Source organism: Rhinatrema bivittatum, chromosome 1, assembly GCF_901001135.1.
Source record: "Rhinatrema bivittatum chromosome 1, aRhiBiv1.1, whole genome shotgun sequence".
Lineage (NCBI taxonomy): Eukaryota > Metazoa > Chordata > Amphibia > Gymnophiona > Rhinatrematidae > Rhinatrema > Rhinatrema bivittatum.
In genome coordinates, this window is record NC_042615.1 from 526106752 (window position 1) to 526119675 (window position 12924).

The 12924-nt window shown below is 46.7% G+C and overlaps 1 protein-coding gene across 4 annotated transcripts in view; it reads left to right on the forward strand.

Moving 5' to 3' along the window:
* SMARCA2 (SWI/SNF related, matrix associated, actin dependent regulator of chromatin, subfamily a, member 2) overlaps positions 1-12924 on the forward strand; it is a 604786-nt gene that overhangs the window by 222802 nt on the left and 369060 nt on the right. For all 4 annotated transcript variants that reach the window (XM_029613254.1, XM_029613271.1, XM_029613280.1 and 1 more), the window contains exon 15: positions 12032-12179. In XM_029613254.1, the coding sequence (XP_029469114.1) occupies positions 12032-12179 (148 nt within the window). The remainder of the gene's footprint in view (positions 1-12031; positions 12180-12924) is intronic.

Consider the following 12924-nt stretch of genomic DNA (forward strand, 5'->3'; position numbering starts at 1 on the left):
ATGGTTCTCACATGCATGACACACTGAATATGTGACCTTCACGGGGCAAAATGAAAATATACATTCTGCATCCTCAGGAACCCCCTCGACCCCCAAAAATGGGTGCAGAGTAGAACTAGGGCATTACCCGTACAACTCACCATACAAAAAAAAGATATTCTGGTTCTGATGACATCTCAGTAAAAGCAAAACAAACTCTTTACTGGCAAGCACAAAACCCCTCCTTATGAAAGGACAGTAATTTACCACTACAAATATTTAGCCAGGCCCCCTAAACACTAATACACCTCCTATTAGGAAAACAGAGCAAGCCAAGCTGCTATAGATAGATACCCACTTAGAAATAATTGTAAAACTATACTAATAAATGTTACAAAACAGCTGATGAACAGAATAACATCCAACAATTAAAAACTCATTCAAATTATTAAAAATTGTCCATATATCAAAAAAATATTTCAAAACAGTAGACAATTCACATAATACCCAATAATTAAAATGGCAGTCAATCAAGAAAAATAAACTTAAAAAGCCGCCTTTACTTACCCTCTCCAGCAACTCTCCTACTCCTTTCCCTTGCAGGCCAATAGCACTCACCAGAAGCAACAGTGGCTTCTGAAGCTCTGTCCTCACAGTCCTCTTCCTTAGGGCCCACAACCAGTCTCTGTCTCACACAGACCAGTAACCTCCCTAACTAATCTCTTCCTTACACACACCAGTCACCTCCCTGACAAGTTTGTCTCTTCCACACACACACCAGTCACCTCCCTGACAAGTTTGTCTCTTCCACACACACACCAGTCACCTCCCTGACCAGTCTCTGTCTCTCACACACACGTACACACACACATAGCAGTCATCTTCCTGACCAGTCTGTGTCTCTCTCTCTCTCTCTCTCATAGAAACACATCACCGCTGACCAGTCTCTCTCTCTCTCAATCACACGCATGCTCTGTCACTTACATACAAGCTCTCAATCACACACAAATGCTCTTGCTTCCATTCTACCACAACCCCCCCCCCCCCCACACACACACACACCTGCCACTCATGCACCCATTGTACCACACACACACACAAGTTCTCACAGGGCAAGCAGGATGGTAGTCCTCACATATGGGTGACATCATCAGGATGGAGCCCAATCACGGAAAACTTTTGTCAAAGTTTCTAGAACTTTAACTGGCACCCACTGGGCATGCCCAGCATAGCACCAACCCTGCATCCAGCAGGGCAGCAGTAGCCTTGCGGGTTAAGGAGCTCTTCAGAGATTCCTGACAGGAATTTTCCTTATGGAACTTTGTTAAAAAAATTTTCAAAAAATTGTACCCCACAGGGGTCCCCTTATCAATTTCTTTGCTCCGCAGTCGAACGGTAACTTTTTGCCTGTTTGCGGTCGATTCCTGTTGAGTTTTTCCCTCGCGGCCTACCGGCCATCGACTGCACCACGACTACATTTTGTCGAAGCCATGGCGTCTTGTTTCCGTCCGTTCCCCAACTGCACTCGAACAATGTCCATCACTGACCCTCACACGGTCTGTATGATGTGCTTGGGGTCCGGCCACAATGTACTTACTTGCACCAAATGTGCCCAGATGACACCAAAGGGTCGCAAGGCTCGGCTCGATAAGATGGGTCTTATCTTTTGGCCAAAAACCCTGACTCCATCGATAGCTTCGTCATCTGAACCAGTGCCGTCTACGTTGCGCCTGCACCGGGAATCCGCTGCTATCCGACCGGCCTCGACGACTCCACGGGTGTCGACCCCCCTCTGTTCCTCCTCAGGAAAAACACAGAGGTGAACATCGAGAAAAACATCGACACTATCATTGTAAAGCTCAGGCCACCGATACTGGCAAACCCTCGGCATCGACGTCGTCTGAGCCTCCGATAAAGAAGCCCCGTACAGAAAAGGCCTAGTCCTCTTCTGTCTCTGGATCACCAAGGCGTTCCCCACCTAGACAGGTGCCGGATCCGCGATTCCACCTTCACCGGTGGACCCTCCGGCTACGCCAGTGCTGCCTCCCACTCCGGAACCGGGTATTCATGCCCTAGGTTTCCGTGAGGAATTGGATCGGATGATCCAAGAGGCCATCAGCAAAGCACTCCAGGGCTTCCAACTTCCATCGATGCCTGTTTCTCCTCCCGTCATGGACCCGATACCCATGGCGCTTGCACCACTATTGGCAAGAATGGATAAGTTAATCGGTGCCCTTCCACCAGTGGATCCGAGGGAACAGATGGACCCGACTCTTTCCTCGCCGATTCCCTTGTCATCGGAGGAAGATGAAGAAACACTGCTCTTCATTCCACCATCGGGAGTTCTGCCACTGACACATCCATCGATGTCATAGATTCCATCGGTGCCTCCGTCTATGCCTCTCATGCCTCCCTCGATGCCATCGATGATGCCAAGAGATTCCAAGAGGCAATTCTACCGGCAGAGGAGATACTATCCCCCAGCGTCCAGGGTCGGCCTTCTAAGTCTTACCAAAAAGTCCAACCTAGGCAGACTAGAGGGCAGAAGTCGCAGCCAGCCCCTCAACCAGGTCCAGAGTCAGGCTTTTTACTCCCTTCTAGAGAGCAGTACCCATCTTCCACTTCCGACTATTCCGGTCGAAGCCGGTTGTGCCACTTCTCCACCCTATGGCACACAGTCACCACAGATCAGTGGGTACTTGCAATAGTATCCCAAGGTTACCACCTCAACTTTCTCTCGGTCCCACTGGATTCCCCGCCTCGGCTGACATGGGGAACATCCGACCATTCACCACTCTTGGAGCAGGAGGACCTCCTCCTCCTCCAGTCCCGAGCAATAGAACCAGTGCTCCTATCACAACAGGGGCAAGGGTTCTATTCCAGGTATTTCCTGATACCAAAAAAGTCAGGTGGAGTGCGCCCAATATTGGATCTTCGCACTCTAAACAAATACCTCCAAAGAGAAAAGTTCAAGATGGTGACCTTGGGTTCTCTACTTCCCCTCCTTCAAAGGGGAAACTGGCTCTGCTCTCTAGACCTTCAGGACGCCTACATGCACATTTCATTCACTCCGTCACTTTGCAGATTCCTGCGGTTTCTAGTAGGCCAAAACACTTCCAATATTGAGTGTTACCTTTCGACCTAGCATCTGCCCCACGTGTCTTCACCAAGTGCCTCATGGTGGTAGCTGCCTACCTCAGGAGTCAGTGTCCACGTCTACCCCTATCTGGATCATTGGTTGATCAGGGCTCCCTCTCGACAAGGTGCACGGACGACCCTTTACCTCACTTTGCATTCCCTGATCTCCCTAGAGTTTAAACTATGAAAACTCCAGGCTAGTTCCTTCGCAAACTCTATTGTTCATAGGGGCAGACTTGGACACTCTAAAAGTGAAAGCTTTCCTACCTCAGGATCGAGCTCTCACTCTCGCTTCTCTGGCCCTTCGACTGCAGTCTCGACAACATTCAACTGCACGTCACTTCCTGATAATACTGGGTCATATGGCCTCCACAGTGCATGTCACTCCCGTGGCTCGCCTTGCCATGAGAGTAATGCAGTGGACTCAGTCTTCTCAGCCAATGTCCTCCACAATCCGCATCACCAAACATCTCTGGCTATTGCTAGTTTGGTGGACAAACCAATCCAATCTGGTACAGGGCCTTCTATATCAGATTCCAGAACCTCAAATAACCTCGACAACAGATGCCTCCAATCTCGGCTGGGGAGCAAATGTTGGAAACCTGCAAACTCAGGGCATCTGGTCTCCAGAGGAAGCCAAACACCACACAAATTTCCTGCAGCTTTGGGCAATCAGATATGCTCTCAGGGCTTTTCAGGATCACCTCTCCAACCAGGTCATCCTGATTCAAACAGACAACCAGGTGTGGTACATCAACAAGCAAGGGGGAACGGGCTCCTACTTCCTGTGTCAGGAAGCTGCACAGATATGAGCGGAAGCCCTTTCCCACTCAATGTACCTCAAGGCCACCTACTTGCCGGGAGTGGACAATGTGTTGGTGGACAGGCTGAGTCGCACTTTTCAACCGCACGAGTGGTCCCTCAACCCCACTGTAGTGGACTCAATATTCCAACGTTGGGTTACCCTCACAAAGACCTCTTTGCGTCAATTCACAATCGCAAAGTAGGGAACTTCTGCTCTCTCACTCGCAGCCAACACCGCCAGCCCAGAGATGCCTTCTCCCTCTGGGCCAGCGGTTTCCTTTATGCGTACCCTCCACTTCCACTCATAAGAACATAAGAACGTGCCATACTGGGTCAGACCAAGGGTCCATCAAGCCCAGCATCCTGTTTCCAACAGTGGCCAATCCAGGCCATAAGAACCTGGCAAGTACCCAAAAACTAAGTCTATTCCATGTTACCGTTGCTAGTAATAGCAGTGGCTATTTTCTAAGTCAACTTAATTAATAGCAGGTAATGGACTTCTCTTCCAAGAACTTATCCAATCCTCTTTAAACATAGCTATACTAACTGCACTAACCACATCCTCTGGCAACAAATTCCAGAGTTTAATTGTGCATTGAGTGAAAAAGAACTGTCTCCGATTAGTTTTAAATGTGCCGCATGCTAACTTCATGGAGTGCCCCCTAGTCTTTCTATTATCCGAAAGAGTAAATAACCGATTCACATCTACCCGTTCTAGACCTCTCATGATTTTAAACACCTCTATCATATCCCCCCTCAGCCGTGTCTTCTCCAAGCTGAACAGTCCTAACCTCTTTAGTCTTTCCTCATAGGGGAGCTGTTCCATTTCCCTTATCATTTTGGTAGCCCTTCTCTGTACCTTCTCCATCGCAATTATATCTTTTTTGAGATGCGGCGACCAGAATTGTACACAGTATTCAAGGTGCGGTCTCACCATGGAGCGATACAGAGGCATTATGACATTTTCCGTTTTATTCACCATTCCCTTTCTAATAATTCCCAACATTCTGTTTGCTTTTTTGACTGCCGCAGCACACTGAACCGACGATTTCAATGTGTTATCCACTATGACGCCTAGATCTCTTTCTTGGGTTGTAGCACCTAATATGGAACCTAACATTGTGTAACTATAGCATGGGTTATTTTTCCCTATATGCATCACCTTGCACTTATCCACATTAAATTTCATCTGCCATTTGGATGCCCAATTTTCCAGTCTCACAAGGTCTTCCTGCAATTTATCACAATCTGCTTGTGATTTAACTATTCTGAACAATTTTGTGTCATCTGCAAATTTGATTATCTCACTCGTATTTCTTTCCAGATCATTTATAAATATATTGAAAAGTAAGTGTCCCAATACAGATCCCTGAGGCACTCACTGTCCATTCCCTTCCACGGAGAAAATTGTCCATTTAATCCTACTCTCTGTTTCCTGCCTTTTAGCCAGTTTGCAATCCACGAAAGGACATCTCCACCTATCCCATGACTTTTTACTTTTCCTAGAAGCCTCTCATGAGGAACTTTGTCAAACCCCTTCTGAAAATCCAAGTATAGTACATCTACCGGTTCACCTTTATCAACATGTTTATTAACTCCTTCAAAAAAGTGAAACAGATTTGTGAGGCAAGACTTGCCTTGGGTAAAGCCATGCTGACTTTGTTCCTTTAAACCATGTCTTTCTATATGTTCTGTGATTTTGATGTTTAGAACACTTTCCACTATATTTCCTGGCACTGAAGTCAGGCTAACCGGTTTTTAGTTTCCTGGATTTCCCCTGGAGCCCTTTTTAAATATTGGGGTTAAATTAGCTATCCTCCAGTCTTCAGGTACAATGGATATTTTAATGATAGGTTACAAATTTTTACTAATAGGTCTGAAATTTCATTTTTTAGTTCCTTCAGAACTCTGGGGTGTATACCATCTGGTCCAGGTGATTTACTACTCTTCAGATTGTCAATCAGGTCTACCACATCTTCTGGGTTCACCGTGATTTGATTCTCCAGTACGGGTACCTCCACTTATTTCAAAGACTCGTGAAGATGTGAAGGGTCAGGGGGCTAATGATTCTCATAGCCTCTCATTGGCCACGCCAGATCTGGTTTCCAATTCTCCACGACCTATCAGTTTACAGGCACATTTCTCTGGGGAAGGACCCGCTTCTGATCATTCAGAACGACGGATGCCTACATCACCCCAACCTCCAGGCCCTCTTCCTGAATGCATGGATGTTGAAAGGCTAATACTCCAACCCCTTAACCTTTCAGAGCCGGTTTCCCGTGTCCTAGTAGCTTCACGAAAGCCTTCCACTAGGCAGTCTTATCGTTATAAATGGAAAAGGTTTACGGTATGGTGTACTTCTATGTCCATTGATCCCTTTACTTGTTCCACACCGAAGTTTCTGGACTATCTCTGGCACCTGTCAGAGTTGGGCCTCAAAACATCTTCTATCAGGGTACATGTCAATGCGGTAGCCACCTTCCATAAAGGTGTTGGGGATGTACCCACCCATTTCAGTACAACCCCTTGTCACACGCTTTTTGAAGGGCTTGTTTCATCTTAAACCTCCACTGCGCCCTGGTTTTGGAAAGGCTCATGAAACTGCCGTTTGAGCCTCTCCAATCCTGTGATCTCCGCTATCTCAAGTGGAAAGTGATTTTTCTTTTGGCAATCACTTCCGCCCACAGAGTTAGTGAGTTACAGCCCTTAGTAACCTATCCTCCTTACACTAAACTTCTGCATGATATGGTCGTACTCTGCACTCACCCTAAGTTTTTGCCTAAGGTAGTATCGGAGTTTCACATTAATCAATCCATTATACTACCTACCTTCTTTCCCAGGCCCCACTCAAACCCAGGAGAATGGGCTCTGCATACCCTTGACTGTAAACGTGCTCTAGCATTCTATCTAGACCGTACAGCTGCCCACAGGAAATGCACTCAATTGTTTGTTTCCTTTGATCCCATCAAATTGGGCAAACCTATGGGTAAGCAGAATCTCTCCTCCTGGTTAGCGGACTGTATTTCCTTTTGTTACCAAGAGGCAGGCATTCTGCTTCAAGACCGTGTTAAAGCACAGTCTGTCAGGGCCATGGCAACATCAGTAGCGCATCTACGCTCGGTACCGCTTGTTGACATCTGTAAGGCTGCTACCTGGAGCTCTCTCCACACCTTTGCAGCCCATTATAGTTTAGACAAGGCTGGCAGACAAGATTCCATCTTCGGCCAGTCTGTGCTACGCAACTTAGTTGCAAACTGAGGGTACCAACATCCTTCCGCCAACCCTGTGGGGTTCAGAATGCCCTCTACCAAATTCCACCCCAGTTGTTGTGCCTGTTGCACATCTTTGGGTACATTGGTGCATTGCTCGGGCATCCTCAGCTCGGTACTCACCCATATGTGAGGACTACCATCCTGCTTGTCCTGTGAGTAAGCAGAGTTGCTTACCTGTAACAGGTGTTCTCACAGGACAGCAGGATGTTAGTTCTCACAAAACCCGCCCACCACCCCCTGGTGTTGGGTTCGTTACATTTTCTTATTTTTCGCATGTACCTTTTACTATAAGATGAGACTGAAGGGGGACCCCTGCTGGATGCAGGTTTGGTGCTATGCTGGGCATGCCCAGTAGGTGCCAGTCAAAGTTCTAGAAACTTTGATAAAAGTTTTCCGTGATTGGGCTTCATCCTGATGATGTCACCCATATGTGAGGACTAATATCCTGCTGTCCTGTGAAAACACCTGTTACAGGTATGCAACTCTGCTCTCTCACTCAGGCACCCATTCTCTCTCTCTCTCTCTCTCTCTCACCTGCTACTCATGTACCCATTGTACCACATACACCTACACAAAGCTGCCACTCAGGCACCCATTCTACCACACCCCGCTGGCCTCCAGCGGCGGAGCACAGATTTCTTCAGCTGCCGGCGGCCTGGCCTCCGGTGGTGGCACGCAGCGTCTCTCCATTCTTCGGCCCCGCTGACCTTGGCGCTCAGCGTCTCTCCATTCTTTGGCCACGCCGGCCTCGGCGCGCAGCGTCTCTCCATTCTTCGGCCCCGCTGACCTTGGCGCGCAGCGTCTCTCCATTCTTCGGCCCTGCTGACCTTAGCGCTCAGCGTCTCTCCATTCTTCGGCCACGCCGGCCTCGGCGCGCAGCCTCTCTCCATTCTTCGGCCCCGCTGACCTTAGCGCTCAGCGTCTCTCCATTCTTCGGCCACGCCGGCCTCGGCGCGCAGCATCTCTCCATTCTTCGGCCCCGCTGACCTTGGCGCGCAGCGTCTCTCCATTCTTCAGCCACGCCGGCCACGGCGCGCAGCGTCTCTCCATTCTTCGGCCACGCCGGCCTCGGCGCGCAGCGTCTCTCCATTCTTCGGCCCCGCTGACCTTGGCGGGCAGCGTCTCTCCATTCTTCGGCCCCGCTGACCTTGGCGCTCAGCGTCTCTCCATTCTTCGGCCACGCCGGCCTCTGCTCTGGCGGTAGCGCAGCGTCCTTCCATTCTTCGGTCCCACTGGCCTTGGCTCCGGCGGCGGTGCACAGATCTCTCCACTCTTCAGCCCTGCCCCTAGGGAGAAGGGAAGCACAAGCGGGGCAGTGGGAGACCGGGAACCGCGACACACCGGTTGAGAACCGCTGCTATAGATATTGATATCCATAACAATAACACTCTCAGATTGGGCAGCGGTCTGCTTATTAAATTGGTACCATGCCTGTGTTCGAGAACTGGTACCTTAGCCCTGAATTGTATTACTTGGTGTGTGCAAAACTTTAATTTTGAACCCAATTTGTTCAAATCTTCTACCTTTTTCCCCACGTCCTCACACGTTTTAAAAATACCAAAGGTGCCTGCTTTTTGGTGAAATTCTAAAAGTATGACATTAAGATGTGAAACTTCCAAATTGTATCTGGGCCTAATGAGCACAGAGCTAGTTTTGAAGTTTAATATTCTACAGGATTATTTTGTGCAGATTATTGCTGAATTTACTGACTTGATATTTCTGACACCTGGCAGATTATCGAAGGATTGAGACTGCCTTCAACTTTAAGAAAAATTGACTTTTTGTGGAAATGCTGACCAAGTTAAATTCAGTTTTATCATAGCAATGTCTTTAACACCATAGTTGTGAAGGCTGAACCCCGTGCCAATATCAAACAAAGAGAGGGACAGAAGCACTTAGAAGGCAACTTTCAAGCTGTGTGAGGAAGTGTAAAGTTTGTAGTTACTTTTTACCCACAGACTTTGTCAATTTTCAAAGGAGAAAAAACTCCCCTTGAAAAATGAGTCAGAAAAAACATGCATTCTGACCTGCACCTGCCAGGTGAGCATTAATAATATGTATATGCTAAATCAGTTCAAAACTAAATTGAACAAGATTTGGTGTAGAAAAAGAAATTGATAGTTATGAAACTATAGCTACACTCTAGGAAGCTGTTACTCTAGCAATGCCAAGCTGATCCACTGTATTCGGGATCAGGAATCTTTCTTTTCTTTGGTGCAGAATTGAATACAGATGCTTAATGTCTTTTCACTTTTCCCTGTATTACTATGTAGAGATTTTCCATGCCTTGTCCCTAGCTCCTCAGTGCTCTATTCCATGTTCAGCTTCCTGCCCATCTGCTCTCGTTCCAGTTCCTGCTTGTTCCTTTCTTGCTTATCTTGTTGGTCTTGTCTGCCTTGTCTGTCCTGTTTGTCTCAGACTGACCACCTGGATCCTGACCCTGGTCTGGCCTCTGTCTTTCTGCTGCCTGCCCTGACCTCTGGCTTATTACCCATTCTGCTGCCTGTCCTGACCTCTGGCTTGTTACCCATTCTGCTGGCTCCTGCCTGCCTCAACCCACACTTGCCTGGACTCTTCTCTTGGATTTCCCTAGAGACCCACTTAAGTCCTTGCAGCCCCTGGAACCCAAGGACTCAATCTGCAGGGAACGGGGCTAGTATAAGCAAAGCTCTAATTGGTCCTGCCACAGGGTTTCTCCACCAGCCAACAGGGTGTGCCTAATGGGCTTGTTCACTAGGCAGCTTCAATCACTCCTCGGCACTTCTCCAACAGGCATTACAGAAGCTTGTTGGAGAGGCAGAAACGTCAAATAAAAACCTTTTCAAGTATATTTGAAGCAAGAAACCTGTAAACGAGTTTTTGGGCCACTAGATGACTGAGGGTCAAATGGGTGCTCAGGGAAGACAAGGCCATAGCAAAAAATCTAAATGAAATTTTTTCTGTCTATAAACATTATGAATTAGCCATGCTGCATTGAATGACATCATCAGGCGGCACTAAACAGAGCTGTCTCTCAAACCTTGTAAAGGCTTTAGCTCTACTAGCAATGCATGGTTCTTCCCATGTGAATCAGCATTCCAGAAGTCTCCTTAGTCTAATATTGTCCTTGCACAGCATGGATGGTGAACACTCTTTCCTGAGATTTTTGTTTCCTCACCTGGAGTACTTTGCTTAAGCGACCCCAAAACAGCACTTTTCAGTGCTACCATGTCCCAGAAGATCTCCGGGTTCAGATATTACTCCTGTGGCCCCATCATGTCTGTGACTGACGGCCACAATTATTGTTACTTGTGTCTGGGCCCAGATCATGACCAGGTAAACTGCAGTGACGGTGGCAGAATGTTGCCTAGGGCCCAAAGACAACAAGCAGAAAAAATGTTGCGCCTCCGGATAGAAGTATGTCTTCATTACCTGCGGGAGTCTTTGGTGCCTTAGCCTCAGGCTATACTTCCTATGATACCAGCCACCAAGATAGGACATCTTCCCACTCCTCTGCCAGGTGGAGATGGGAGTTTAGGAGCCTGGAGAGTTGGCCGGCCTCTGTGGAGATGGTGCACACATCTGAGGCATTGTTTAAAACCCCTTCATCGCAGTCTAAGAATGGAACCATGTTGAAGCAAAAGCGGATGATGCATACTGCATTTTCTATGCATAAGCGAAACGAAACTGCTCCTCGTGATACACCATCCTGCATGCCACGTCGCACTCTAGACGATGCATGGTGTGACACAGCCGATGTAAGAGCCGCACCACTCTTAAGTCTTATGATACTGTATTCCTTGTTTGAGACAAGGGGTCCTAGTTTTAGGGGGCTCCAACTTTGAGTCTCTGCTTGCCCAGAGCTTTTGGGGGTTTGTGGATTTTAGACATCTTGACTTGGGTACAGGTCAATACTGAGGGACTGCAGGTGGCACTCTCGGTTATGTAGCAGTGCCTGAAAAGTTTTTATTCTCTGCCTCCTGCTGGTAGGGATGCAAAACCTACTTGTCTGGACTGATCTGTGGTATTACAGGAACGAAAAGAACAAATTTTACTTTTTAAGTGACACTGAGTTATCTGGCTAAGTGATAAGAGGGCTAACAACTTAGCTGGATAAGTCAGGGGCAATCAGGAGGAGTTCCAGGATGGAGAAAACCAAGGTGGCTAACAGCGGTTTTTGGCATTATTCAGTTAAGTTTATCCAAATAATGTGTTGGGCTTTCAGATAGCAAGGCATATTTTGCAGCATGCTGAATATCCAGTATAAGTTAGCTGGATAGATTTACCCTGCAAGCTTAGCTGGAGGACCTGCAACTGAGTATAGATCTCTATTTTGTAAACTTTTTCTGTTTCACTATCTCATGTATTATAGCAAGGATGTAATTTGTGCCATGACAAATTTAATGGAAAACTGTGATTTGGTCATGAGAATACTGGTAACATTAAGGGAAATCAGTTAAAAATCCTGGAAGGTCATTTATATTTTTGGTGCATATTTGTCTTCAAAATATCAAAATATATGACTAAAGAAGTATTTGTATGGAACAATCCATTTAAAATATTATTGAATTTAATTATAGCATTAAGAAAACTATCTAAGAATAAGAAATAATAATTTTGAAATAGCTGATTATTCCTAACAGCATAAATGTTAGAAAAATCACAGAAAGTGCAAACATTCAGTAAATTTCTTGAGATATTACACAGCGTGCCTCACAGTCATGACAAACATACAAGTCTAATTAATGTACAGTATCACTATAACTGAACAGTATGCTTCTGATGGAAACTCAGTGCAATAACGAGCTTGTTTAAGTCACTGGAACTTATGTAACTGTCTTTAATGCCTCATCTCTTAGGACAGCTAAACAAGACGTGGATGATGAATATGGCATGCAGGCAGATGCCAGAGAATCTCAGTCCTACTATGCAGTGGCACATGCAATAACAGAGAGGGTGGAGAAGCAGTCCTCTCTTCTCATTAATGGCTCCCTAAAGCATTATCAGGTTTGAAATGTTTTTTTCTTCAACTTTACAAACATGTGTATGATGAGGGAGCAGAATTTGTCATTCAGTCAGATTAGTGGCTCTTCGGCAGTGCTGTCCACTGCCATGCAGAAGGATTTGGGCTTGATTCCTAGGCCAAGATTCTGTTCTGCGGGTTGGTCGGGACTGAGGAAACCTTGGCGGTAATATTCACAGGTCCCGGGGGGGGGGGGGGGGAGGGGGAGAAGAAGGGAAGCCTTAGTCATTGCTCAGCAGTGATATCTAACATCCAGAATCAGGGATCAGGGTTGCATGCTGCAAAAGGAGTGTGGTAGCAAGAAGCCTTCCTGAGTATCATCACAACAATACTGGCTTAAAAAAAAGGGAATGGATAGCAGTCTACAATAGAAGTAAAATATCTTGAATATTTGAAGTACCACCTACCAGATCTAATTCTTATCTGAGCTGGAAGAACAGAGGAGGAGGAGGTAAGTATAGGACCAACAAGAAAATTCCAGGCTCTCTCCTGACTCCAATGAAGTCAATCGTGGTGAGGGTTATCTTCAAAGCCATGTGCATAGGTAAAATGGTGCTTTACTTGTGGAAATATCTTATTATAAAATTTGGTCCAATGTGTGGGTTATCTGCATGTGAATTTACCCAGATTGAACAGAGTTTTCCCCCTATCTTATATTCCCCTCTGTCCAACATACCTAATCTGATTATTGCCATGACTGTCTTAGTCCGTGGCCATGCAGCAGGACCC